Raw genomic sequence first — 26,171 nt, forward strand, 5'->3', positions numbered from 1 at the left:
TGCTACTGCTCACCTCTTATTTCACATATAGTGCAGTAGAAAGGCACCTCTTCAAAATTCAGTTGCAGTTGAAGATCGATTTGAAGTGTTGCACTTGCGGCGGCAGCGTCGTCGCGGCAGCCGACCGCCGATGAAAGGCGCTTGGATGCGGCGGCGATTGGAATGCAGTGGATGGGATGCCTAGGTGGGAACCGACGAGATAAACGGAAGGTCGGTGCTACACGCGCGGCGGCAATCTCGCGGCGACAAAACGGAAGCAGCTCGTCACGTTTCATTGCTCCGTGATATGGGCCGATCAGGCCCCATAGCTTGTATACATCCTTTCTCAGTTAATAGGACGAGTGCACAGTAGCATGGAAAAAAAATCAAAGCACGTAGCTTTTGAAGTACCAGAAGCAAGCAACGAGCGAACGATTTAGATATAAAACAATTTTCCAGATGATGCGACGACGGCCGAGAGCGTGCGGCGGCGCGACGACGGCGACGAGTTGTGGCGGCGGCCGGGTGCGTGTGGCTGCCGCGGCTGGTCACGGCGGCGGCGGCCGGATGCGTGCTGCGGTGCGACGACGACGACGACGAGTTGCGGTCACCGGTTGCGTACGGGGCAGAAGGCGGGCAGCGATTTTCGTGTTTTAATTTTTTTTCCGAGCAGGCTGTATCATTTGGCCGCGCGGGATAATCAACTATGCAGTGTGGCAGCGGTCGGGTGTGTGCGGCGGCCGCGGTAGCGGCGGCCGGATGCGTGATGCGGTGCGACGACGGCGACAACAAGTTGCGGTGGCCGGATGCGTGCGGGCCAGCGGGCAGGCAGTGATTTTTGCGTTTTAATTTTTTTCCATGCGGGCGGTATGATTTGGCCGCACGGGTTAATCAATTATACAGTGTGGTTGGGCCACCCAACCGTGAAAATATATAGTTTTCTAGACACTCAGGTACATACGGTCAAATCCTCCACTCGGAAAAATCATCTTGATCGCACGTAAAAAATGCTTTTCATATAGATTCGTGGACAACATTTTATATGAGTGGCAACAACTTTTGTATCATATTGAGATTGTAAAATTGTGCTGCTTATTCTGAGTAAGCAACAAAGTTGATGACACTATAAAAACTTGGAAGCGAAAAATCATTATTTGTATGCGAAATAAAGGTAACTATAGTTGCCTTCATTAAAATCTTCTAGTTTTGGCGTTGATAATTATGAAGGTTTCTTCTAGCGATAGACTCTTCAACCTGCTCTTGAACATTAGAAGGTGATACTTCTAACGCCTGGCGCAGAACATTGAATTCATTTGCTGATGCTGAATCAGGATTAAAAATTATGTCAGATTCATAAGTAGTTGATAGTTCATCTGCAAAAGGAAAAGGTCAGTTAGTTTAAAATATGTGATTTATCACGGTGGCAAATATGTTAGAGAAATAGAGGGGGGCTTCCTTACCTGCTCTTCTGTCCACCCTCGTCAGCGTAGCCACAAAACAATCGAAATGTGTCCGTGGTGAGCGCCACCTAGTCAAGTTGCGGGTAAGTTGTTGGTCCCATACACGAACGAAAATTATCTGCAACCTGATTTACAAAAATTGTATGCAACATGAGTGTTGTGTGATCTCAATTAATTAATACATGTAAAGAAATGGAGCATGTCGTACCTAGGATTAACCAGCGCGATTATCCTTGTCCGACGCAAATACAAACTCCTGAACTCAATGTCCACGACATGCACAACTAATCCAATGACATCTGCACAACCCATAGACACATTAGTTTTTCATTTGCTAGCAACTAAACAAAGAATGGTATTTTTGTCAGTACCAAATCAAACAATATACCTACTAAAGAATTGTGCCTTGCCAAAAAAATATCATCATATTCTGGAAAACGCCATGGACAACGTAGCATGTGGACATGACCATGAGGCGTGCGGGTAGTTGTTGCACTATTGAGAATCATGCAGAAGTGAGATCTTATCTTAAATCTTAGATGCACGATCATTTCCGTCGGATCAAACCCGACGTTATAGAAATCATAAACAGATCCACATCTTAAAAGCTGGTTGAAATGCTCAGCTTGACGATGGTAAACAATTGCCTCCATCTTAGTGCCCTACACATGTTATGAGATGTAAGACTATAAGACACTAAAAAAATTATTGTCGTAAAAATCAATCAATCAATAAATATAAAGATTTTAGCTTCGGCGTGATCTGATTGGCTGAGGTGATAAGCAATAGAGTGTTGACATGCACTGAGAGGCTTGCTAGATACAGTGAGTCACAATGGAAATAAACTACATATTAGATCTAAAATTCTGAAAAAGAAGATTGAAAAATCATTTTGACTTACCAATTCATCAATTAGTATTAACCGAATTTGTAGATCGCCGTAATAATTCTCTTGCAGATGTCCTTTCTTGATGACCCTCACACGGACAATCCACCATTTCCAGTGTATGTGATCCATTTGTATCTCGTGGAACCGAACAATTCTACATGGGGAAGACAATATACACAATATGATAGCATTGCACAATCCATCAATAGAAGAAACAATAGAATGAAGGAAGAGTGACCTCCATGGTTGAACGGCTACGCCATTCTCCATCTTGCATGGTAATCAGCCGTTCGGAAGAGACGTCCGGAAGAACGGGTGGAAATGGTGGCGGCTGGCAACAAGAGCTGCTGGCGCCATTTATGTGATGATTGTTAACTAATCACGATTAGCGTTATCTTGCCGTGGCGTCAAAATCGAATCAAATACCAAAAAAATCGCCAGCTGGCTGTTGGCTGGTTCTGGCACGTCGAAATCGAAACAAACACCCAAACAAATCGTTGGCTGTTGGCTGGTTCTGGCATTGGACTTTAACAGTCAGGTCATATGGGTCGATTAGGCCCATAAGGCCCATAGTTTGTTTCCTTTATCAATTAATTGAACATTGAGTCACATAAACAAACAATATATCCGTGCTAACGGTACGGTGCAATTATATAATAACACAAATAATAAAACAATATCAGCTTCGTCTCTCTTATGCTTGAAAGCTAAAATTAAAATTTCAAAACTTAATTTTGAAGTTGAATTTGTTGTATTTTGTTGTAGTTTATTTTACAGTATGCCCTTTTTAATCGGTAAAGACACGCATATGAAAAGTTTTTTCTTCAGTTGCTAATCCACGAGATAGATTAAAGATTAATATAAAGAAAAAGAGAGAAAAGATAAAATTATTTAGCACTAAAATATCACCATATTCTAGTATCATGGAAATGCAATGCAATGCATATTTTCCTGTACTCGTAAAACATCTAATTCCAGATTACTCCATATTCTAGTATCATGGAAATGCAATGCATATTTTCCTGTACTCGTACCAAATATGCAAACACGCTCAAATCTAACTTGTCAAAGCTTGGAAGGCTCAATCCAAGAGAGCTATGATTTTCAATTAGTCACAGGAACTCCAGTATCCAACTTTCTTTTTTTAAAAAAAACAGTATACAGTATCTGCACAATAGCTTCATGCCAACCAATGTAACTTCAAAATGCAACCCTCTCAATCCAACACCAGTATCTAGTATCTACACAATAGCTTTATGCTGACTGCACGCATCTGGAGTCAGTGCTGACAAGCACACAACACACACACAGGCAGGCAAGCAGAGGTAATGCATCAGTTTATAGAAGATCCAGTAATCAGCCATAAGCAAAACAATGGAATTGCTGATGCTTATAAGCATCAGGCTAGTTCTGCTGAAAAGCAGCAGCAACTGCAAAACAATGGCGCCTAAATACACTATTGTCGGAGCATATTTTATTCCTTACAAGTAAAATCATAGGCAATACCACAATATGCTAAGCTTCATAAGTCAAATTTCGTATAGATGAAACGGCGTCTGCGGAGTAGATCGGCGATGTGGGCAGCGGCGACGGTCGGCAGCAGCTACAGAGGAGATCGGCAAGGCGGGTGTTGCTGGCTTCGGTGGTCCTCGAGGTGGATCGGTGGTCTTCGGCTTCAGCGGTTGTCGTTAGGGGCGAGGCGGCGACGGCGTCAGCGTCCCTGATTGACACAATTTAGTTTCTTAGCCCAAACATCTAGGCATTATGTACCAAGCAAAAAAGAAAGATAGTAGGTCAGCAGATCAGAGAACCATAGTTGTAACCCACTGAATTCCTGAAACAAATAAGTAAAATGTACAGAAATTAAATCATCAAGTTTTCTCACAATCTAATTCCAACTGATGATATATCATCATGCAACTACCATCTGATCATGAGTAGCAGCAACATAGGTATGTGCACAGATAAAGAGTACAAAACCACATATGGTCAAATGATCCGCGAAAGATAAGAAAAATGAACTAAAATGCCACTGAATGTCTAAAATCAGTAAACAGAGATCTATAAACAAATACAAGTTCTATTATACATGCAGTTGCAGAGTGTATGTCAAGTCAAACACTGACCAAATAAATATTATTAATATATAATATATGCCATCAGTCCACATTAACTATATAGATGCCCTTATTTGACCAAAAATTTGATCATGCATTCAAAAGGCATAAATGGGTTCACAAACTTGCCATCTGTTAGCTTAAGGGCTTCTTTGGAACATATGACTTTACAAAAATTAGTTCAAATCTGGTAAACTTCCTCCTCTCCAAAGAAGTCCTGTATGGCGATTGAAATGGAATTGTAAGTTAATTTTATACAATTACCTACTGTTAACAATGAATGTTCATCAGGAAGGAAATTTGTGCTAGATGCATCCCTTCACTATTTCTTGCACACGCCTACAATGCTTCCACTGGGTCTATCCATCTTGCATATGAATTGACAAAAGTGCAGAAATGGTCAGAGAAAAAACAAAAAATGAAAGAAATCCACAAATCCTAAATGTTAAAATAATAGTGGTCCCTATAGTCCATCTTGCTTTGTCAACCTGACAATAATAGATCAAGAGCATAATAATGTTTTGCTCCTAATCCAGGCACAGCACCCCATCGCCAAAGATGCAATCCGACATCACTGATTTGACTCTCTTGCTAGAAACATCAAATAGTTTGGCAGAAGTGAGCTTAGCATGAGCAGGGAAAACTCGTACCAAAATAATGTTAGAAACAAAAATTCTATATTTTTTTTTCTTTGATAAAGAACAAAGTTTTATTTGATACAGTAATAGGCTAATAGCATGAGCTCAAATGTTGGCTTTCAGTTCAGATGATCTCCACTCAAGTGGTAATTCAGTACCCCACTGGAAACTGGACTGCCACAACATGATTACAAGAAATGCTAAACTGCAATTGGCTTCTCTCCTCTTAGCAAAGAATAAAAAATAATGAGCAAGGGAAGAGCTGCCAGGGTGGTTCACCCTCGACTGATAGAAAAACATCTTTACCTGATCACCTGCAATTCCTTGGCGAGCAGCCGACTACAACGGTTTTGGTCTCTGAATCAGCCATGATGAGGAGGCGGCGGGAGGGACTGCTCGGGGAAGGAGTGGATGTAGGCATAACAGGAGAAGGGGCAGACCAAGAAAGTAATGTTGATTCCTGTCCAAGAAAAAAACTCACGAAATGTTAGACTTGGAATATAAAATTTACAGTAAGAAGGAATTTAAGCATATTGTGGATGGTTAATTAGTCACATAATATACCTTTTCTAATCTGTGAGGACCTCTCTATACACAATATTTTTTGTGTATGTTGGACCCTGTTTAGACAATTCCTTTCCTTTCTTCTCATTGTCCCTTCACTCCAGTACGCTTAGACTTTTTCTTTTGTTTCTTGTCTTCTACATGCATCGATAGTATTTTTTATGTTTGATCTAGAGGTTGCTCTAGATAGCGCGACATATAGTTGACCATGAGAGAAGACAGGCTCTGGTAAGTAGACGCCTGCATTTGGAATCGTTTGACCCTGCGCCTTATTGATGGTCAATGCAAAGCTCAATCTAACCAGAAATTGCTTCCTCTTGAAGCGAAACGGGAACATCTCATCATCAGAAGGACATAAAGGTATTCGAGGAAGGAAAACTCTCTTTCCAGCATGCTGCCCTACAACAATCTCTGCGTCAATAGCATTTTTTCCGAACTGACGAACCACCAGCCTTGTCCCATTGCAAAGTCCGTTGGCTGGGTCAATGTTCCTCAAAAGCATGATGGGACAGTTTATCTTCAGCTTAAGCACATGCGGAGGTAGCCCATTTGGAGTTAGAGAGTTCAAGAATTCCGGCGGGTAATAGTTATGAGGGTCATCATCTGCTCGGTCAAAACTATGATATGTCATCACATCTCCTCTAAACCGCTCAATCATCTTCATGTTTATTCGATCGACGAACTCATTCCTAGTGGACAATATGGCCCTACATGTGATGTAGTTTGGGTCCGTCAGGTTATCGTTTAGGTTAGGGAACACGGTATCGATGAGCCTTTCTAGGTCCGTTTCATTCCCTTTGCACGACACGCAAATATCCGAAGGAAGGCCTATGAGTCCTTCCTTGTTCACCTCCTCGGTTCCATTCCCAACTCGAAGGAGGTAGTCCGCAAACCATGCATCGCTCTGCGCCCTCATATTGCGAACAAGCTTCAATTGAACCTTACAATCCCAAAGATAGGACCTGCGTAGAGTGGCATCTGTTATCTGAGACCTAGTGCCCTTCCTAATGACCGGGAGCACCTGCCTGAAATCCCCTCCAAACACAATCGTCTTCCCTCCAAACGGAGAACGTGGACAACCCATTATATCTCTAATGCTCATATCGAGGGCCTCAACCGCTTGCCTCTTTGTCATGGAGGCCTCATCCCATATTATAAGCGACGCCATCTGGAGAAGCTTTGCCGTCCCACTTTGTTTGGTGAAGCTGCAATACGACCCTTCCTCAATGTTGAGGGGGATCTTGAACCGCGAATGGCCTCTAGGCATTATAGAAGCTGCAACACCCGACGTCGCGGTTGCCACCGCTATATCACCATTGCCACACACTGTAGCTAGTAGCGCCCTATATAGGAAAGTCTTCCCCGTGCCTCCTGGGCCATCTACGAAGACACGCTCCCCTGAGCACTACCAACCGTGTTCATGATTTTATTGAATGCAGACCTTTGCTCATCATTGAGCTGGTCTAGGAGGTCCATATCATCTCTCTCACAACAATGGAAGACTCCTCAATAATCTCTCTGGGATCTCCTCGAGTACTATCATGTGATTCATCTATTTCAGGGAGCGGGAACGATGAGATTTCCTTACCCATTGATTGTAGCATACCCCGGATTTCTATCAACACCATCTGTTGGACAGCATAAGGGCATGCGTTGTTACGCCTGTAGTCATCTGACATGGAATCTAGATGCTTGTCCCAAAGTGCATGGACATCGGTAGGTTCGCAATACACCAATATGGTAGCGAATAACCTGCGTAGCGACGCTGGCATCTAGTAGACACCGGCTTCCGTAAGGCACTCGTCGAGGGTGTTGTCTGCCTCTATAAGACCCCTTCTTTCAGCTGCAGCACGGAACGACGGCATGAGCACACCATCAACAGTACGTAGGTCTTCAAATGAGGTGGATCCTGCCAAGTGGTTTAGAAGCACCCGAAGATAGTAGCGCTCCCCCTCTGCTGGGTGGGCACATACAATTCTCCCGACCTGGCCACCTCTATCTCTTTTCTTCCAGTACTTACCTGGCGTCTGCCAAGTAAACCACATTGGGAAATCTCTATAAAGGATATCTCGAGCCCAAACATGCTGCCTGTTAGCCTCGAAATACGCCGTAAGCATCGATCTTCCCGCGTCTTCCTTATCCAGAACTTCACGGAGATCCTTGTCTGCATCGAAAGCCAACATGTGCATGTTTGGCAGATGCAATTGCAACTGCCTCACAGACGGCGAGATGTGGCATATGTCAAAACCATATATACGCCACAAGGCTTCTGGAGGGGTAACCCACCTCACATCCCTGTAGCGCTGAATCTCATCAATTTCACCGTTTTTATCTGCCTCGTTTATGGATATCGAGGCCTTGTCATGTCCCTTGTAAAGGTATTTAAAGAGGTACTTTACAGCCTTGATGCTCGAGCAAACCTCGACATTCATGTGACAGTTGTACATCCGTAGAAGATAAGGATTGTATGGGACAACCCACCTATTATCGAGAGGATGTCCTCTAACCACCTTACTCTTACCATCATTACGTCTCCTATACAATGGGTATGAATCCTTGCCTTGCGAGGTTGTGGGGTTGAACTCTCATGGGTAGTTGTTCCTGCACTTTCCATCTCGCATGCATTGGCAACTACCGTTGAGTCGACCACAAGGGCCATGCATCATATGCTTGACAACCATATTGTATAGCTCTGGATATTTTTTCTTGTCCGGTAGCTCAGCTGAGACGATGCGGTCATATTGCTCCGCAGACGTTAGCTTGTATCGACCACTCATGATCAGCAAAAAGTGTGCGTGCGGCAGACCCCTCTTCTGGAACTCAACAACATATACGTGTGCAATGACTTTGCCAAGGATGTGCTTCTCGAACAGCTGCTTCTTTAGGTCCTCTAACTTGGCTCGAAAGACACGGACCACGAGATCAGGACGATCTTGTGGTGTCTGGCCAGGATCAAGCTCACGAGTAATCTCATCCCACTTGGGGTTGCTAGTCATTGTAAGGAATACATTTGGCTTCCCGTACTTCTGTACTAAGGCCATGGCATCCATGTATCGACGCTTCATATTTCGGCCACCACCGATGAACGACGCTGGCAACACAGTTCTTTTGCCGACCGCGCTTGCTCGACTCTCCCCAGCTTGGATGCTATCCATCAACCCTTGATACAGGTCCGCCCTTATCTCCTTCTGGTTGTTCCTCACATAGTCTAGACGAGAGCTCTCAACCTTGATGTACATGTCAACGGCAAACTGCTGGAACAGGCGTCCGCCGTGAAGTATAGGATTGAAAATTCCACGACGCATCTGGAATTTATAGCAGTAGTAGTCCCTTATAGAGACTTGTATCCTGCTGTTACAATCTACACGTGACAAACATCTAGGTTAGTACAGTCATGTAACACATAATGATCAATTCTCTAAGGCAACATAGTACGAAGATAAACTTACCAGGATCATCGCCATTCCGCGCGTTTGCATCCTCCATGGTTATTTTGTCCTTTGGAAGGCCTTGATGCCAACCACTCTCTCCTCTAGGGAAGAACAGAGGGTACGAGAGGGGATCATAACATCCGTAGAAAGGCTGGATAGATTTCCGTGTACGGTCGTTCCCGTATATTGTCACGCTAGGCTTGTCACGCCCGGAATTTCTATCCAAAATTCCAAACGCTTCCATGTGTGTGAACCCTCGTCCAGGAATCAGCCGAGGCATACAATAACAAATTGATAATAGAGTACAATTATTACTATAATTAATAAGCGAATAAAATGTCATTACAGAGGTAGATAGTTCCTCTCAATCAATAAAGATCTAAGCAGCAGAAAATAAGATAAATGGCGCAGACGACTCCACTCCACAGGCAGCTTGACCAAGGCTACACCTAATCCTCCACACCATCAGCATCACTGTAGAACTCCTCCTCTGATGAATGATTGCAAGGTGAGTATATGACATACTCAGCAAGTCACGCAGCAAATATGCAAGTGCACAGGATAACAAAGGATGGCATAATATGGTTTCATTTGCATAAATAGCATTTAATAAACATTTCAGAATTTCATAAAACAGTAAAGTATTTAATTAAACAGTATTAATCCAACGCTATACAACATACCCTGTTGCATAGGCCCAACCATTCTGAACAACCAATCCCGGCTGCACAGTTCTATCTCCAAACCAGGAATATACCATTCCAAACCAGGAGCTAAACAAGTTATTACCAGTTATAGCAACTTTTATTATGATGAGAAGTGTGAGACTAATCACGAAAGACATTGTTAGACCCACCCATAACCGCGGGCACGGCTATTCGAATAGTTTTACTCTGGCCAGAGGTGTACCACTGTACCCACAAGACACAGCCCCACAACATGTCACCATGCGCCTCAATACCACCACGGTACCTCAGAAAGGAGCTGTGACAGTACCCCTCGCACAACACAATCCACCACAGTGCACCGTTCCTGGATCATAATCACCCCCTTATAAAACAAGGCATGGACTCCCCAGCGACCCCCGTGGGCTTATCTCCGCCACTTCTCAGTCTGGTGCTCCGCAATGAACCATGCTATACAAAAGGTAAAGCCGTTGCCCACGCTGGCTTGTGGTTGGCACGGTTAATGTTTCACAACCGAAACTCGTGAACCGGTCCTTAATTGTCATGAGCACGACTCTCAAAACCATGTGCTCACAACCCACCTTTATCAAGTTTTAGTTGGCAATTTAATTAATTAACTAATCACGATTGACCATCGTGAGCTATCATTAAGCCATCATTAAATAATAGTGAATCACAAATTATCCCAATAGTGTGCTTATGTTTCTAAGCATGGCTAAGCAATCATATCTAATATCTAGCTGAACCAATATATAAAGCTCAACTAGTCAAGTTATAATAACCCAAGGTATCAAGGAATAAAGTAATCAAGAACAAAAGGGCTATATCAAACAATAGGTTAATTCCACCCAATGACATTCGAAAATAAATGCAATAGTTGAATAGAAACAATAGCTTTAAATAGGATCAACATGCTCAAAGGGTTGTTTGGGATCTGTGTGACTTGCCTTGCTGGCTTTGGAACTCTTCAAATTCTTCTCCTGCGAAAACGGACTCTCCAGAAACGTCGGAATCTAAACAGAAAAGAGCAAAATCACCAAAACAGAACATAAACAAGCATGAACAGTACATGTGGATATTTTTAACATGTAGATCTCAATTTTAGAAAAATTTAGAGACTTGAACCAACTAAATCCGAGCTAAGATGAATTAGTTATGAATTTTTAAAGATTAAATCGGATTAAAACACTTATATGGATTTTAATTGAATTATGACGCAATAATGAATTATTTTTGAAAAGAAAAAGGGGATTATTGCGTCATCGGCTAGGGTTCGCGGTGGACCGGGTGCACGGCGGCGGCTCACGGAAACGAACGGCCGAGATCGATCCATCCAAAACGAACGGCCGAGATCTATCGGTCCACGACCGATCTACGGCAGACGGCAACGATGACGTCGGCGATGACGTCACCACCGGCGGCGGCTCGGGCGCGCAAGCTCGCCGATGAACGACGACACGAACGGAGGGCACCAGTGCGTAGATGGCGACGCGGCGAACTCACCGGCGACCAAAACAGCGGCGGAAGATGAACGGACAGCGACGGCGACGAGGAAGAAGCGGCGACGACCTTCGGCTTGACGACGACGACGGCGCTCCGACGGTCTACAGCAACGATGGAGGGGCGGACGAGAACGGCGACGGCTTGGCGAACCCGGCGGTGGCCTTCCCGAGCGACGACGACGACCGGAGCGACGGCGGCGCACAGCTGGACAAACGGCGGCGACGTTTCAGCGATCTTCGGCGAAGAAAAACCGATGGCCGGGCTTCACCTTGCTCCTGCGAACCCAATGGAGTCGACGGCGACCGAGGGCGACGACGGACGACGACGAACGGCGCGACTGAAGATGGAACAGATTGGCTTCACGGTGACGACGGTGCTCCGATGGCTTGCGTCTTCGCCGAGGTGGCTGCCGGGCTTCTCCTCACTGCTGCGATGCCGACAGTGGATACGGCGAGGTCCGGCGACCACGGAGTCGACGGCAAAGCTTTGCCGGAGATCAAAACATGGCAACGGTTCGGCCTTCACGGTGACGGCGACTTCCGGCGGGGTTCGGCGCAAAAGAACGGGTGGCCGGGGTAGAGCTCTTCACTGCGAAGCCGAGGAAGGTGGCGGCGCTGACCGGCGACGGCCGGGGCGACGGCGAATGGCGGCTGGAGCGGCGGCCGGAGGTGGAGAGAGGGAGAGCGCGGGGAGAGCGATTCCGGCGACGGCGGAAGATGGGACTTGAGGGGATAGGTAGAGGACGACTAGGGACTCCTTTATATAGGCACGGGAGCTCGGGATCAAGCCCACAACGACGGGAAAAACTCGGGAAAGTCTAGGGTTCTCGCCGGAAAAAGGAAGGATTTGATCCGCGAAATTGTTAAGAATTTCCATAGAAAATTTTGGGGATTTCTTGGGGAAAAGGAAGAGGAGATTGAGGGGATTCCATTCCCGCAACTAATTTGGAAAGAGGAGCAACGGGGAGGTCAGATTGGTGGGAGGAGGCGGCGGCACTGTGCACGAGCACGGCTGGCTCGGCTCTGTCTGGAGGAGGAAGATGGAGTACTGTAGCACCAGGGAGTTAAATCATACTTTTCTGCCGGCTGAGAGGAGAGGAGGGAATAGGAGGGAATGGGCTGAATTCGGCCCAAGCTGAGGAGGAGAATTTTTATTACTTTTTCAAATAAATTAACCAATGAGATGATCTTTCAATTGTTAAAAATACTTTCAATGCTCAAATAATTCCAAGAAAAATCTTGAACATACTTGGAAACTCAAAGTATTTAAAAATATTAAAACCAGACCATTTAATGATTAATTTATTAATTAAATAATTACTGAAATATTCTTTGTATTATTAAAATTAGGAATTGAGCTCTGAAAAATCCGAGAAAATTTCAGAGAGTATAATTAATCATAGAGAACTTAATAAAAATTAAATCCAACCATGCTTTATATTTAGGAAATTTTATTTCCCACATTTAACTTCACTTGTAAATTAATGAACATTTAATATAAATTCTTTTAATAATTTATTAAATTATTTATAAATCCTGAAACGAAAATCAGGCTGTGACAAGGCTCGAACTTCCTTCTCTCATTTCCCTCAACCTAGACAGCAGCGACCTCAATTGCCACCGGCACATTGTAACGCCTTTGGTCCAACCTATGGTCCAGATTTAGTGTCACGCGATAATTCGCGAGGTCTTCAGCCTGCCCTAGACTTCTAAATGTCTCCGAGTACGGGTTGTTCCGAAGGACGTCTGCAACAGTCCTAATCACATCCTGGTCAAGGCTAGGGGAATGTTGGAATCTATGACTCAATGTTGGATCGTCATCGTAGAAATACAGCTCAAGATGCTCTGGACCAGAATCTCTAGGACTGAAAGAATGTATATTATGACATATCTGACCATGAGCCCGAAAAGTGTACACGCCCGAACTCATGTTTGCAAAGGCCTTGTCAAGGCTTACACCAAGGGTAGTGAATGAGAAGTGGCCGTTGAAGTATCTAATGTTATCCCGGAAATGCTTGGCGTCTGGATCCGAGCTTGTCCAAAGCCTCATCAGTTCAGGCGGTGTTTCATTTTGTACAAGATTGATCTTGCCATCCCGACAACAGAAGCTCGGCGGTTCGTACTGGAACCTCTTGGCACCACAGTGTTTACAGTCAGGTTCAGGCTTCAGAACATTTGTGCTTTGTGGAATGTTGCTATAGACATAGTCGAACGGATCAGGAACAGAAGAGGTCGGCGATTGCGTGTCATCGTCATCAGATTGTACCATGTCGTCATCCTCATCGTCTCCTAGTATGGTTTAGCGCAAACGATTTATAGGCCGCAAAAAATATACATGTGAAAGAGAGACATTAAGATATCACGACGACGATACCTAGCCCAACAAACATGTAGTATTCATCGTCGGAGTCATCATCCATGAAGGAATCCATATCATCTATAATTGAATGAAAAGTTAGTATGCGGAAGGGTTAAAAATGTGTATACGAATTAAAACATTGATCATGTACCATCATCGAAGGTGCATGATCGTGTACGATGATATGTAGAATGCTCAGTTTGCAGGCTCGATGTAGATGGCACATCACCGGTTGCTTCCAAGCAAGGCTTTGGATTTAGCAACGACGGGCTAGATCCCTCAGGGCACTCTAGTGCAATCGATTCAGCACATGGTTTGTCACGCCTAGCTGCATAGAGTGCGTTATGTCGTGCCAGATGAGCAGATCTTTCTCCAGGAGTAACATTTTGTCGACTTGGTCTACGACGAGCATTCATATCATGGATTTCCACATCTGGCATAGATTGCCTTACAACCCTACGACTGTCATTCAACTCTAGTCTCTGTTCATTTGTTAGTGATTGACGTCGTGTTCTCTATCGGTCCACCTTAGCTTGTTTTTGCTCCGGTGTAAGAGTTGCAGGCTTCTCCCTAGCTCGAGCTAGCTTTGACTGCAGTCGTTGTTTTGTCTGATTGGTTGGCGCACGCACCAATTCATTCTCTAGTGATGTGCCAACATCATCATGAGTGCATTTATGGGCTTTTTTTCTCACTTCAATTCAAAAATTTTAAAAGTATGAATAGATAATAACAACTAACTTAACGCACATCTCATATGTAAGCAAAGAGGTTTTATGTTGACAAGTGGATATTAAAAAACATATAATGAAGTTAAATTAGTGTTACCTAGAGAGATGTCGTCATCATGGTCGCACTCATTTCGATCGTTGCCTTGAAAAATACCGGATTCATGCATTGGGCTATGGGTATTTTGGTTCCCACTTGTTACGATTGGATCATAATGATTTTCACATCCTGTTGTAACATAGAGTCAGTAATATATATTTAACACAAAAATTTACAAACGGTAACATCATTGTAGTCCCATTCATAAAAAGATGTTAGCGTACCTGAATTATGAACAGTGAAGTCAGCACTATTCATGTTTAGGGTTGTTAATTGAGTGACGCGACTCATTGGAACTTCGTTGGGACCATAGTGAGCTACATTGTTGATGATTGTAAATGGGAGACGTCTGGGTGTGATATTGAGATGGGAAGCTTCTCTTTCTATTAAAACATAGAACCATCAATTTCCACTCAGTCGAATAATATATTGTTCAACCAAAGTGTACAAACAATAAAGACATTACTTCCTTGATGCAGTGTGGAAGAATCATTATCTTCCAAGTGGCACTTCATTATATCAACAACACTTATATTTGAAATATCGCCAAGTGGGGCTGTTCACACGGTGAGAAAATATAAGATTGTTTCGCATAATTTTTAGGACATATTTTAATTTTTACAGATACATATTACAGATATACCTGAAGCTTGAGTTTCCTCTTGAGTTTCCTCCTTCTTTCGTTTCCTTCTTTCACGTGCCTTCTTGTTCCTATCATCCTTTTGCTGTGGGGTCAATGCTGCGTAGCGGTCTCGAGCACGCTTTCTTTTTAGTTCAGCCACAGTAAGGTCACTAACATCTTCATGCGAACCTGTGCACATATGCACATTGCTGGGTGTATTGAAGGATGCACCGCGGTTTTCTGCACATGGATGACTATTAGGCGTCACCACAGGATGCACAACTTCATGGCCAGCATCACAAGTATATAATCATCACATTGGTGTTGGTGGATACAGATTGAGATTTAATTAAAATAGGAAACAAGCAATATGGTAAAATACCATTTGAAGAAGTTGGACTGGCACTTAACGACTTGTTTCCACCCCTGCCCCGTCTATTTGTCAAACCGGAACCACTTATATTTGTTATATCAGCAAGAGGGCCTAAGAAAGGAACACACGAGTGAAATTAGCATGCAAAGAATTAATATGCACAGCACATTTTCCCGGTTTGAACATGAATGTATTTGTGTCAGGTTGCTGCTAAGAAAAACACTACATACAAACCAATTAATTTATGAAAGAATGGATCAAATGAGGATATTTTTATGTAACATAAGGGACGAGAGGTTCTCTTCCTTTTTTATTTATTTCTTTTTTTGTGAAGCTGAGAGAGGCCCCCGGCCCCAGCTCCCTCGAGTTCATCATTCGAGTCAATAACATGCACAAAACTAACCTGTTTTTGTACATGATTGTGTAGAGCCCCCAAGAATGTTATCCATTTCTGAAAAAAAAAATAGAGATGATAGATCAAAAATTATGAAGGAACCGGCATATCAAACAGGTAGATATTGGGAATTTTGATTAGGCTATTTGTCTATAGCTCCAAATAATTTAATTGATCAAGATTTCCTTCTTTGTTTTTGTGTGCAGATTTGGAGAACCACTGAATAATTTATTAATGTATTTCTGCTTTTCGTGACGGATCAGTGTCGCCCAATGAAGGTAAGCGGCTGACACAAAAATTATTTTGTAGTAAATACAAAGTTATCCCACAGAAATCATGTGTCTTTTATTTAAGCAAACATTATATGTATCGGCAGCAAACTACCTGCGATACATAGATTCTTTTTTTTTTGTCCATTAGTTGTGTTGTCGAGGAACTTGGCTGCAACTACTGATGTTCAGAGCATCATAGAAGATCAAACAGTGTTAGAGTGCGACTGTCTGTTGGCTGTTTCCCCTGTTTTTAGTTTGTGATTGTTAGTACTGATTTTAGCCATGTTTATAGAATTCAAGGAGTGAACTTTTTAGACAATGTCAGCACGAATTTTGTACACAATCATAATCTTGGTCCCCTCAACTAACTGAACTATCGTTTACCCAAGTTTTTTGCATCTCCACTATTGTTTGCTGTACTAAATTAATCTGCAGAGTTTCATCCGATTATTACATGTCCATCATGCAGATGATTGCCTCTTGAAGCATATTTAAGTAATTCAACACCTAATATTATTTTGATGCAAAGAAAAAACATGGAGGATTCATATTTCAGAATGATGTTTAACCCAGTGTACCCAATTGATCAAGATTTTAAATATAACAGTAGCTGATTTTGTGAAGATGTGACTATAATATTAAACCAGATTTACCAAAACTACCTTCAATTTATGCATATATTATCAGGACTGTCAAAATACTAAGAAATTCTAGCAACTTTTAACTAAATAATCATATCCAGCAAAATGAAGTTTTTATCCCTAAAGGGTGCCATAAAGCATAAATGTCAGTACCTCAATAACACGGCCAACTATGATATCACCAACCTCCGGCTTATACCTGAAAAGGTCAGAGAGAAAATGGAGTAAGAATTGATACGCTCATTCAGATGAAGCTCCCCTCGCTTCCTCTCCACCAACAGAAATCACACGAGCAATTCTTACATTCAGATGGTCCAGACAATAAAAACCAGAAACCAAATAGTTTTAAATAAAAGTAGCTAGGACATTGTATTTTGGTAGCATAACTCATTACGAACTTGTAAATAATTCAAAGTATGTCTCTTGCATGGTAGCAAACTTTTAATGAATTCATAAAGAAGTTGTAATGGTCTGTACCAATCATTTCGACAGCCAAAATAGATGAAATCTATGGTTTGATTTGGTGCAAATTACAGGCTCAGAACAAATCCAGCTGCAGCACAGTATATCACAAGTTGTTAGCACTTAGCACTGCCAGAGTGCTTGGAATTTGAGTCCATAATCCCCATTCTACATATACTCCCTCAGTCCATCAACATCCACCCCACAAAATCTACTACTGGACTCGTTACAATAACATAAACCCCGCTCTCATCTTGAGATAAACCTAACTTTTACCTTTGTGGAGCGCGATGCGTGGGGGCACGGCGAAGAGGAGGACGGCGAAGAGGAGGGGGGCGCGGCGAAGAGGACGGAGCGGTGATGGGGGCGCCGGCGGTGGAGGCGCGGCGGGGCACGGTGAAGATGGGGGCGCCGGCGGTGGAGGCGCGGCGTGGCGCGGCGAAGAGGTGGGAGGCGCGGCGGCGAAGAGGACGGCGCGGTGATGGGGGCGCCGGCGGTGGAGGCGCGGCGGGGCGCGGTGAAGATGGGGGTGCCGGCGGTGGAGGCGAGTCGGTGTGCGGCGAAGAGGCGATGGGGGCGACGGCGGTGGAGGCGCGTCGGCGGTGCGCGGCGAAGAGGCGATGGGGGCGACGGCGATGGAGGCGCGGCGAAGAGGTGGGAGGCGCGGAGGCGAAGAGGACGGCGCGGCGGGGCGCAGCGAAGATGGGGGCTCCGGCGGTGGAGGCGAGACGGTGTGCGGCGAAGAGGCGGTGGGGGCGACGGCGGTGGAGGTGGGAGGCGCGGCGGAGGAAGATGCGCGAGGCGTCGGCGGAGCGCGATAGTTGCTAGGAAGGAAATCGTTTCGCGGTGGAGGAAAGCCAGAAAAAGCGGATCGCACGCGTGCGAAGCGATATATCATAACCGTCCGATGTTCCGATCCAACGGGTTATAGGACGCGAGTCTGCCAGGTTTGGCTTCACCACCACAGTACAGAATTTTTAAGTAGTAAAGATAATAGCTGAGGTGGGTAATTTTTCCCCAAAAGCATGTGAAAGCAGGAGGTAGAGGTGGTTTTGATTTGTACCACACCAAAAGCTAGCTTTGGGCAAAAGCAGCTATGGCTTTTGGGCCCTTTGGTTGGCTTCTAGCTTTTGCAAAAGCAAAAGCAGGTTGAAAAGCCCAACCAAACACACTCTAACTAGTGATTGTTGATCTCTACTAGCCAATTAAGCAATTATGCAGTCACTGAGGTTGGGTTGCTGTGGACGGAGATGGCCGTGACCGCCCGGCGTGTGTGGCATGCTTGATAGCAGCAGTCGTGGCCAAGTCCTCTGAGAGATCCTCGACCATGCCAGTGTCCACGATGTAGTCCATGCCTTAGTGAAGGTACCCAGAAGAGGAGGCATGCAGCACGGCAACCAGAGATGGGGCGGTGGGTGGGAAACTAAGAACAGATCACCTTCAGAGGCGTCCAAGCGGTCGGCAAGAAGGGATCACCAACAGAGACAACGAATCGATCAGCAAGAAGGGCAAGAATCGATTAGCAAGCGATAATCGGCACGGGCCGTTTTGCCACTATTGATGTGGCTGTGGTGGCTGCGAGAGACCGAAAAAAGGATGGCGGGCCACTTCAACATGTGTTGCAAATAGAATCGGAACGGGGCAAATAGAATAAAAAAGCATCTGGGATCATGGCTAGCGACATGCAGTCGCATGCAAACGGCAAAAGCGGATTAATGCGGATAACACTACCTAGGTGACGCACGATAGTTATATAAGAAGGGACTAGTCGCATGCATGGTAGTTTGTTGAAGAGATCAATTCACACGGCAAGATAGATCGATCGAGGCGCTTCAATAGGGTGGCTTGGATTCCGTCTTTGACTGTTGCTGCTTCAATTCGCGACCGTGCACCCAGTATTATAACCGTTTGCACCGGATCCTCCGCCTGCCAAAAATCTCCGATCCGTCGTGTGTTCAATCCTCCAAACCGGAGTCATTCTAGCTAGCTAATAAAAGCCTTCATCTTCGAATACTTCAGCCAAGTCAAGTCTGAGATTGATCAATCGCGAGATGGCGGCGGCGATACTAGCACATTGGCTATCGGACATGGCCGGGTTGGTGATGAGCTGCTGCAAACCGTGATGAGTTGCTGCAACCCTATACTTAGCTACAGCAATGATGGCCCCCAAAACCCGGAAGCTCTAACCATCCAAACCATATGTAAGCATCCAACCAATTTTTATTTTATTTTTAGATCCAAGTAGATTAGATACAAACATGTTGTACTAGATTAGTAGAATTATTGTTTTATTACGTTTTCTTCTTTCTTTTTGTAGTTGTCGCCAATGAGATCGAAGCCTTGTATGAGCTTTTCAAGAGGATCGATGGTGCCATAATCGAAGATGGCAAGATCAACAAGGTACGCACGCGTGTACATGGTGTTTAACTAGGTTACAAATGCATGTTGATTAATTAGTAGAATTATTGTTTGGTTTACACATACCTTGAAGCATGCGTACATGCATGCATGCATTTGTTCGCCCTTGATGATGGTACATATCAATCAGAAATTATACATGCATGAATAAATCATATCTATGTTTACTCACTGCATGCTATGGCTCACTAATCCCAGTCGATTATGAAGCCTCCGTCGTTCAATGATTATTTCTTAATGTTACCAATGAATAATTAGTCTTTGATATCTTGCCAAATTAATTACATTGTCCAAAATTGAAGATTGCCTAATGTTTTCTTCATCGATCTTTGCCTGATCACTCTGTTAGTTTTGAAGAAACACCAAACACGTGCCTTGCATTTTCTTTGTCATATCGGTACATATTTTGCATCATTGTCTTTCAACTTGAGAGTATTTGGTCCCGAAAAGGGAGGCACCCTATTTGTTGATCTGGTAGTATACACTTGCATGCTTTGATGAGCTTTTTCATTCTCCCTTAATTCGCCTAGAATGAACCAGAGGATTTTTGCACTTTGGTCTTCATGTAAATAAACCAGCTCTTCAGTATGCCACATGTCATAATCTAAAATGTCCTAAAATGCAGATATCTCATGACTCAAATAGGATTTATTTAGAGTTCGGACTTAAGGACACATATGATTCAATACTAGTGTTTGAGAGGAGATGATCGACGAATGTTGACAAGATACGTAAAATGAGGTGAACCATTAACGTACGATTAATTAAAAATTAATTATTGTAAATATGAAAAATTGATTAATATGACTTTTTAAAATAACTTTAGGACAGAATATTTTTTTTAAAAAAATGCACCATTTAGCGGTTTGGAAAGTGTGCACATGGGAAACAAGGGATCTTTCCCTTCAATCTGTTAAAACAAACAAAGATGAAGTTGTCAATATGTGTGTATGGACAAAGGAGTGGACTGGCTGCTTTTCTCACTATGGTATTTTTGCCATTTTGCTTTGTAGGTATTCGATTTGTTTGACATGAAGCATGAACAAGCTCTCGGATTTGAAGAGCTTGCAGTAGCTTTATCCATCTTCCATCCTGACGCTCCCATTCATGACAAGATTAATTGTAAGTTGATGCCAGTTACATAGTTTATGTCTAATGACTTCAAAAGGAAATGAACAACCTTAAGCAAAGACTATTATGTCCATTCTCAACTGATTGGCACTACTGAATTTGACTACTCAGACTTCCAGTGCTAACAATTGTTGACATGGTAACACAAAGATGAAACTGCTGAATTTGAAAAAAAAATTAACATCATGAGAAAATAGTATCTTGATTTTATGATGTCATTCTTAGTTTCTTGTAGTCAAGAGGTTCATGTATCCTATTTGAGTATATACATGGACACTCCAATTTGTAATATTGTCCACATTTTAAACATGTCATTTTATTACTTGATTTTTTCCAGTAATTATCCAGTTCTATAGATGCTATAGTTTGTCAATGAGTCGAGCTTTAATAATTATACCATTTTGCAATTTCTTTCATGTTGTACAACATCAAGAATCAAGGTTTTATTGAAAGACACATGAGGTACTTTCTTGACCAAGTTAACACACAACTTACTAGTTCATAGAAGAGCTAGAGCTCTGTTAGTAGTTGGCTACTTCAATGTTTTGAATTTTTCAACCATCAGCTCAAACGATCGGAAGTTTGAGAGTGAATTGAACTAGTGTTGTCAATAATCACACAATTTACATGTGTGTAATCTTAGCTGAAGCAAATGATGGTTGCCATACTGGCTGAATCAGATCTGAACCATACAGACCTGGTCATAGAAACCATCATTGACAAGGTGTGGATTCCATGGCTATTTGTCCTTAAATTATTTTAGTTCCTTTGCAATGTTTGAACTGATGCAATTTTGAGACATGACACTTACTGAATTCTCTCAAATTAAATGTTAACTGCAAATATTTTTCCACTATCATCTTAAGACATTTGAGGAGGCAAATACGAACAAAGAAAGGAAAATTGATTTTGAGGAGTGGCAAGCACTTGTCAACGCCCATCCATGTTTACCGAAGAACATGACTCTGACCTACCTCAGTTAGTAAGACTCTCCTACGTTGGACCCTTTCTTTTGTTCTCCTTTCAAGTACACTATCTTCTTTTGACAACTTTGCTCGAGTGAGTGATAATTTGATCGACTCTTTTGGTAGTGTATTTTGGTGGCGTTAGCTTTTACTTCATGCTAATTGCAAAGGTGTCGCATGATTTGCTTGAGCAGAGATATCACCATGACATTTCCCAAGTTCGCCTTCCACTTTCAAATCCTAAGAGTCCAGCTGGTCAAGCAAGCAATGTTCTGAAGGGATCGTATGGTCGGCGTGTTACTCTTCTTAGCTTTTCCTCTTTTGTAATAATAATACTTTAGCACAAGTGTACAACAACAGGGATCATCTCTTGGGTGTTCATAGATAGTTAATGTGTGGCCTTAAATACCAACCTGACATGACCGAAAAATAGAAGCAGCAAGTGATGTGACCATGGCTATCATTGATACAACCGTTGCTCACATCAAGATCAAGTTGCCCAAGTGTTGGAATCCAATTCGGCCACCTACTACAGTGTTAACTTCAAACGGACGCTACATGTGCATACGAGCTCCGTTTTGGGTCCATGAGTACTTGGTGGAAAGCTCTTGGAGTCCTCTTTCCAACGATTCCAGACTCATTGCTCAATTCCATCTCATAGTCCATGTGTAATGACTTCAGAAGGAAATTAACAACCTTAAGCAAAGACTATTGTGTCCATTCTCAACTGATTGACACTGTTGAATTTTACTATTCAGATTTCCAGTACTAACAATTGTTGACTTGGTAACACGAAGATGATACTACTGAATTCGAAAAAAAAAACTTTTACAGCATGAGAAAATAGTAACTTGATTTTACGATGTCTTTCTTAGTTTCTTGTAGTCAAGAGGTTCATATATCCTATTTGAGTATACACAAAGACACTCCAATTTGTATTGTTGTCCACATTTTAAGCATGTCATTTTATTACTTGAAAATTATTTTTAACTAATTCTTCAGTTCTATAGATTCTATAGTTTGTCAATGAGTTGAGCTTAAATAATTATACCATTTTTGCAGTTTCTTTCCAGATGTATGATATCAAGAATCAAGGTTTTATTGAAAGAGAAGCGGTACTTTTCTTGACTAAGTTATCACACAACTTACTAGTTCATATAAGAGGTAGAGCTCTGTTAGTACTTGGCTACTTCAATGTTTTGAATTTTTCAACCATCAGCTCGAACAATCGGAAGTTTGAGAGTGAATTGAACTGGTTTTGTCACTGACTCACATTTTACTTGTGTGTAATCTTAGCTGAAGCAAATGATGGTTGCCACGCTGGCAGAATAAGATCTAAACCTTACAGACCAGGTTATAGAAACCATCATTGACAAGGTGCGGATTCCATGGCTATTTGTCCTTAATTCTGAGTTTAGTTCCTTTGTAATGTTAGAACTAATGCAGTTTGGAGACATGACGCTTACTGAAATCTCTCATATGAAATGTTAACTGCAATTTTTTCCATTGTCGTCTGAAAACATTTGAGGAGGTAGATACGAAGAAAGACAGGAAAATTGATTTTGAGGAGTGGCAAGCACTTGTCAATGCCCATCCGTGTTTGCTGAAGAATATGACTCTGACCTACCTCCGGTAGTAAGACTCTCCTACGTTGACCCTTTCTTTTGTTATCCTTTCAAGTACACTCTATTCTTTTCAAAACTTTGCTCGAGTGAGTGATAATTTGATAGACTCTTTTCGTTGTGTATTTTGGTGGCGTTAGCTTTTACTTCATGCTAATTGCAAAGATGTTGCATGATTTGTTTGAGTAGAGATATCACCATTGCATTTCCCGAGTTCTTCCACTCTCAAGTGAAGGACTAATCCTGAGAGTCCAGCTGGTCAAGCAAGTAATGTTCTGAAGGGATAGTATTGTCAGCGTATTACTCTTCTTAGCCACTTTAGCACAAGTGTACAACAACAGAGATCATCTCTTGGCTGTTCATCCCTCCTCCCTAGCACAAGTAATTAATATAGCAATAGAGCGTAATCTACCTTTTACCCACATATAAACATCCATCCGATCATCAGTTGATCAGCCACTTTGTGAGATGACAGTTTTATAATAATCACATCGCGCGATTAAAGAATTATTGGAACACTGTCTTTTTTTATACAGGCACTCTCTCAACTCTATCTATCTATCTATCCCCATTTCACCGTCGTGCATGTCAAAATCGAAATACCAATAGGCTGAGATATTTCCCCAACTTTCTCAGCTCATCTCTCTCCTTTTCCATGCGCACACTTTTCAAACTGCTAAACGGTGTATTTTTGTAAATGTTTTGTATACAAAAGTTGCTTTAAAAAATAATATTTATTTATTTTTGAAAAAAAGCTAATACTTAATTAATCCTGCGTTAATGAGTCGTTCCGTTTTACGTACGCGAGGTATTGGTTCCCAATAGGGATGAAACTGGTTCGGATAGTTTCCAGCCGTCCGGACCAATTTTCGGATTCGGAAAAATTCGGTCGGAACTATCCGGAATTTCTCGAATTCAGAAACGAATTCGGATTTTTTTTCTCGGATACAAAAACGAATAAAGTAAGGGTGATATCCGACGGAATCGGAAAACGGTCGGAAACTATCCGGGATTTTTCATCGGATATCCGAAGATATTTTTCAGCAAAAAAAACAAAAAAAAAACCAGAAACCCTAACCGGCTAGCCGGCCACGCCAGCTGCCCGCTGCCGCCGCCCGTCGCCGCGCGAGCCCGCCTGCTGCCGCCGCCACCCGTCGCCGCCTGCCCCGCCTCGCGAGCCCGCGCGCCGCTCTCGGCCGGTCGCCGCCTGCCCCGCCCCGCGCTGCTCTTGGCCGGCCGCCGCCGCCCTGCGCCTGTGGATGAGAGGAAGTGAGAGAGAGAGAGAGGAGAGGAAGAGTCAAGAGGATAAGGTTGGGGGTGAAAAAAATGGTGGATTTTTTTTCAATGTAAAAATCAATTTTTATTTTATACGTGGCTCTTTAAAATGAATTTAAAGGCACTAAATCAACTCATATGAAAAAGTTATTAAAAACAAAGTTGTATAATGTCACACCCTGAAGTTCTTTCCCAAGCCTAAATTGAAGTTCTAAATGGTCTCAAGAAAATACCGGTGTAAAGCAAGAGAAAACCCTAATAAATTAATGTAAATAATAATCGGATTTGGCATGTGGAATTTTTCTTGTGTTCTACATGTCGAAATACGCTAACAAGATTTTTAGTGGAATTTTCAGAGCTCTAGAAATAATTTTAACCAATTAAAATTGAGCACAAGCAATATTTAATCCCAGGAAAATCCATTTTTCTTCTTTTTCCTTTTTCTTTTCTCTTTTTCCTTCAATTGGGCCGCCGGCCCATTCCCTCTTTTTCCCCCCTTTCTTCCTGCTGGGCCGACCGACAGGCCGAGGCCCAGCCGAACCGGCCGCCTCCCTCCTCTCCACCGGGGTCGCCGACAGGTGGGGCCCACCTGTCGGGCCCGTCCCCTTCCTCCAGCCGGCGCCGCCGCGCCCACGTTCCCGCCTCCTCCGGGCCACGTCGGCCACGCCCGCGCATGCGCCGCGTCACCCGCACTCACTCCCCTTCCCTCTCGCTCGCGCCCGCGCCCGAGATCCCACCTCTCTCTCCTCCCCCACTCCCCCACGTCGGCCGGCGATTCCCGCCTCTACCGGCCACGTCCGAGCTCCCCCTCCTCTATTTAAGCACCACCGCCACCCCCTCTCTCTTTTTCCCCATCTCGCCGAGCCCTCTCGTGCCCTTTAACGCCCTAGCGTCGTCGCCCCCCTCTTCGCCGCCACCGCCACCGGTCCGGTCACCGCTAGCCACCTCTAGTCGCCGCGCCGACGACGCCGCCGCGATCGCCGTCGTGCGGGCCACCCCGTCCACCCCTCCTCCGTTGGATTCCGCCGCCGGAACCCACTCCATGTCGTTCGCCGGTGAGCACCGCCATGGCCGCCGCCTTCGGCCGGCGTCCTCGCCCTCTCCCATTTTCCTCTCTCCCTCTAACCCCTCTCATCTTGTTCGCTAGGTGGTTCCGGAGCTCGTCCCGCCGTCGCCATCGCCCTTCGTCGCTCGCCGTCGTCAATCGTTGTCGGTGAGGTCCCCCTCCCTTCAATCTCTCTCTCTCTCCCGCGCCGCTAGTTGCCGCCATGCCGCTGCCTAGCCGCTTAGCCGCCCCTGTCGCCGCCCGCGTCGCCGTGACGCCGCCGCCCTCCGCCGCCGGCCGGTTGCCGCCGGTCGCCGCCTCGCATCGCCGCTGCGTGCGAGCCGCGCCGTGGCGCGCCATGGCCGCCAGGCCGGCTTGAGCCGTGCCCGCGCGAGCCGGCCGCGAGCCGCATCCGCCGTCCGATCTACCGGGCAGTAGATCGGAGCCATCCGTTCGGCCGCCCACGTGGCTGCCGCATGGCCGCCGCGTCGGCGCCACGTC

At 44.1% G+C, this 26,171-nt stretch overlaps 4 protein-coding genes, 1 long non-coding RNA gene and 1 pseudogene across 9 annotated transcripts; 2 read left to right on the forward strand and 4 right to left on the reverse strand.

The window, feature by feature from the left end:
* Positions 1–23,536, forward strand: part of LOC107279997 (calcineurin B-like protein 3) — a 37,330-nt pseudogene extending 13,794 nt beyond the window's left edge.
* On the reverse strand, positions 971–2,646 carry LOC112937988 (uncharacterized). Of its 2 annotated transcripts, XM_066308059.1 has the most exons (6): positions 2,567–2,646; positions 2,341–2,482; positions 1,828–2,101; positions 1,648–1,738; positions 1,440–1,564; positions 971–1,352 (listed from the first exon to the last, which is right to left on the reverse strand). In XM_066308059.1, exons 1-6 carry the CDS (start codon positions 2,596–2,598, stop codon positions 1,180–1,182), a joined length of 837 nt encoding a protein of 278 aa, XP_066164156.1. In that variant the 5' UTR covers positions 2,599–2,646; the 3' UTR covers positions 971–1,179. The 2 variants fall into 2 exon arrangements, with proteins under 2 accessions (XP_066164156.1, XP_025879298.1); XM_026023513.2 differs by having other exon boundaries at positions 2,341–2,637.
* Positions 3,639–7,056, reverse strand: LOC107280177 (uncharacterized). 2 transcript variants are annotated; one of them, XM_015771533.3, is made up of 4 exons: positions 5,648–7,056; positions 5,390–5,543; positions 4,710–4,812; positions 3,639–4,048 (listed from the first exon to the last, which is right to left on the reverse strand). In XM_015771533.3, exon 1 carries the CDS (start codon positions 6,912–6,914, stop codon positions 5,757–5,759), a length of 1,158 nt encoding a protein of 385 aa, XP_015627019.1. In that variant the 5' UTR covers positions 6,915–7,056; the 3' UTR covers positions 3,639–4,048; positions 4,710–4,812; positions 5,390–5,543; positions 5,648–5,756. The 2 variants fall into 2 exon arrangements, with proteins under 2 accessions (XP_015627019.1, XP_015627020.1); XM_015771534.3 differs by lacking the exon at positions 4,710–4,812.
* LOC136351169 (uncharacterized) lies at positions 7,973–9,528 on the reverse strand. The gene is made up of 2 exons (XM_066307745.1): positions 9,097–9,528; positions 7,973–9,008 (listed from the first exon to the last, which is right to left on the reverse strand). Exons 1-2 carry the CDS (start codon positions 9,419–9,421, stop codon positions 8,233–8,235), a joined length of 1,101 nt encoding a protein of 366 aa, XP_066163842.1. The 5' UTR covers positions 9,422–9,528; the 3' UTR covers positions 7,973–8,232.
* On the reverse strand, positions 12,742–18,073 carry LOC4329364 (uncharacterized). Of its 3 annotated transcripts, none has more exons than XM_026023506.2 (11): positions 17,491–18,073; positions 16,906–16,951; positions 15,849–15,896; positions 15,455–15,556; positions 15,094–15,312; positions 14,917–15,006; positions 14,675–14,833; positions 14,451–14,579; positions 13,777–13,953; positions 13,641–13,703; positions 12,742–13,555 (listed from the first exon to the last, which is right to left on the reverse strand). In XM_026023506.2, the coding sequence occupies exons 3-11, from the start codon at positions 15,892–15,894 to the stop codon at positions 12,861–12,863; spliced, it is 1,680 nt and encodes a 559-aa protein (XP_025879291.1). In that variant the 5' UTR covers positions 15,895–15,896; positions 16,906–16,951; positions 17,491–18,073; the 3' UTR covers positions 12,742–12,860. The 3 variants fall into 3 exon arrangements, with proteins under 3 accessions (XP_025879291.1, XP_025879292.1, XP_015627013.1); XM_026023507.2 differs by having other exon boundaries at positions 15,094–15,326; XM_015771527.3 differs by lacking the exon at positions 13,777–13,953.
* Positions 21,197–22,434, forward strand: LOC136355427 (uncharacterized). The gene is made up of 2 exons (XR_010739677.1): positions 21,197–21,745; positions 21,923–22,434. It is a non-coding gene; the product is annotated as an uncharacterized lncRNA (long non-coding RNA).
* Positions 23,537–26,171: the final 2,635 nt, after the last annotated feature.

The sequence above is a fragment of the Oryza sativa genome, chromosome 2 (assembly GCF_034140825.1).
Source record: "Oryza sativa Japonica Group chromosome 2, ASM3414082v1".
Taxonomy (NCBI): Eukaryota; Viridiplantae; Streptophyta; class Magnoliopsida; order Poales; family Poaceae; genus Oryza; species Oryza sativa.

Excerpts from the sequence above, each read along its gene's own strand:
- LOC112937988 (XM_026023513.2), bottom strand. The coding sequence starts at position 2,598 with ATGGAGAATGGCGTAGCCGTTCAACCATGGAGGTCACTCTTCCTTCAT. Across the intron at positions 1,565-1,647 it reads ATCGCGCTGGTTAATCCTAG|GTTGCAGATAATTTTCGTTC; the intron begins GTACGACATGCT and ends TTTGTAAATCAG. Across the intron at positions 1,353-1,439 it reads GAGGGTGGACAGAAGAGCAG|ATGAACTATCAACTACTTAT; the intron begins GTAAGGAAGCCC and ends TTCCTTTTGCAG.
- LOC4329364 (XM_026023506.2), bottom strand. The coding sequence starts at position 15,894 with ATGGATAACATTCTTGGGGGCTCTACACAATCATGTACAAAAACAG. Across the intron at positions 14,834-14,916 it reads TTCCACACTGCATCAAGGAA|AAAGAGAAGCTTCCCATCTC; the intron begins GTAATGTCTTTA and ends ATGTTTTAATAG. Across the intron at positions 14,580-14,674 it reads CTTCACTGTTCATAATTCAG|GATGTGAAAATCATTATGAT; the intron begins GTACGCTAACAT and ends ATGTTACAACAG.
- LOC107280177 (XM_015771534.3), bottom strand. The coding sequence starts at position 6,914 with ATGCCTAGAGGCCATTCGCGGTTCAAGATCCCCCTCAACATTGAGGAA.
- LOC136351169 (XM_066307745.1), bottom strand. The coding sequence starts at position 9,421 with ATGACATTTTATTCGCTTATTAATTATAGTAATAATTGTACTCTATTA. Across the intron at positions 9,009-9,096 it reads GCGGAATGGCGATGATCCTG|ATTGTAACAGCAGGATACAA; the intron begins GTAAGTTTATCT and ends TGTCACGTGTAG.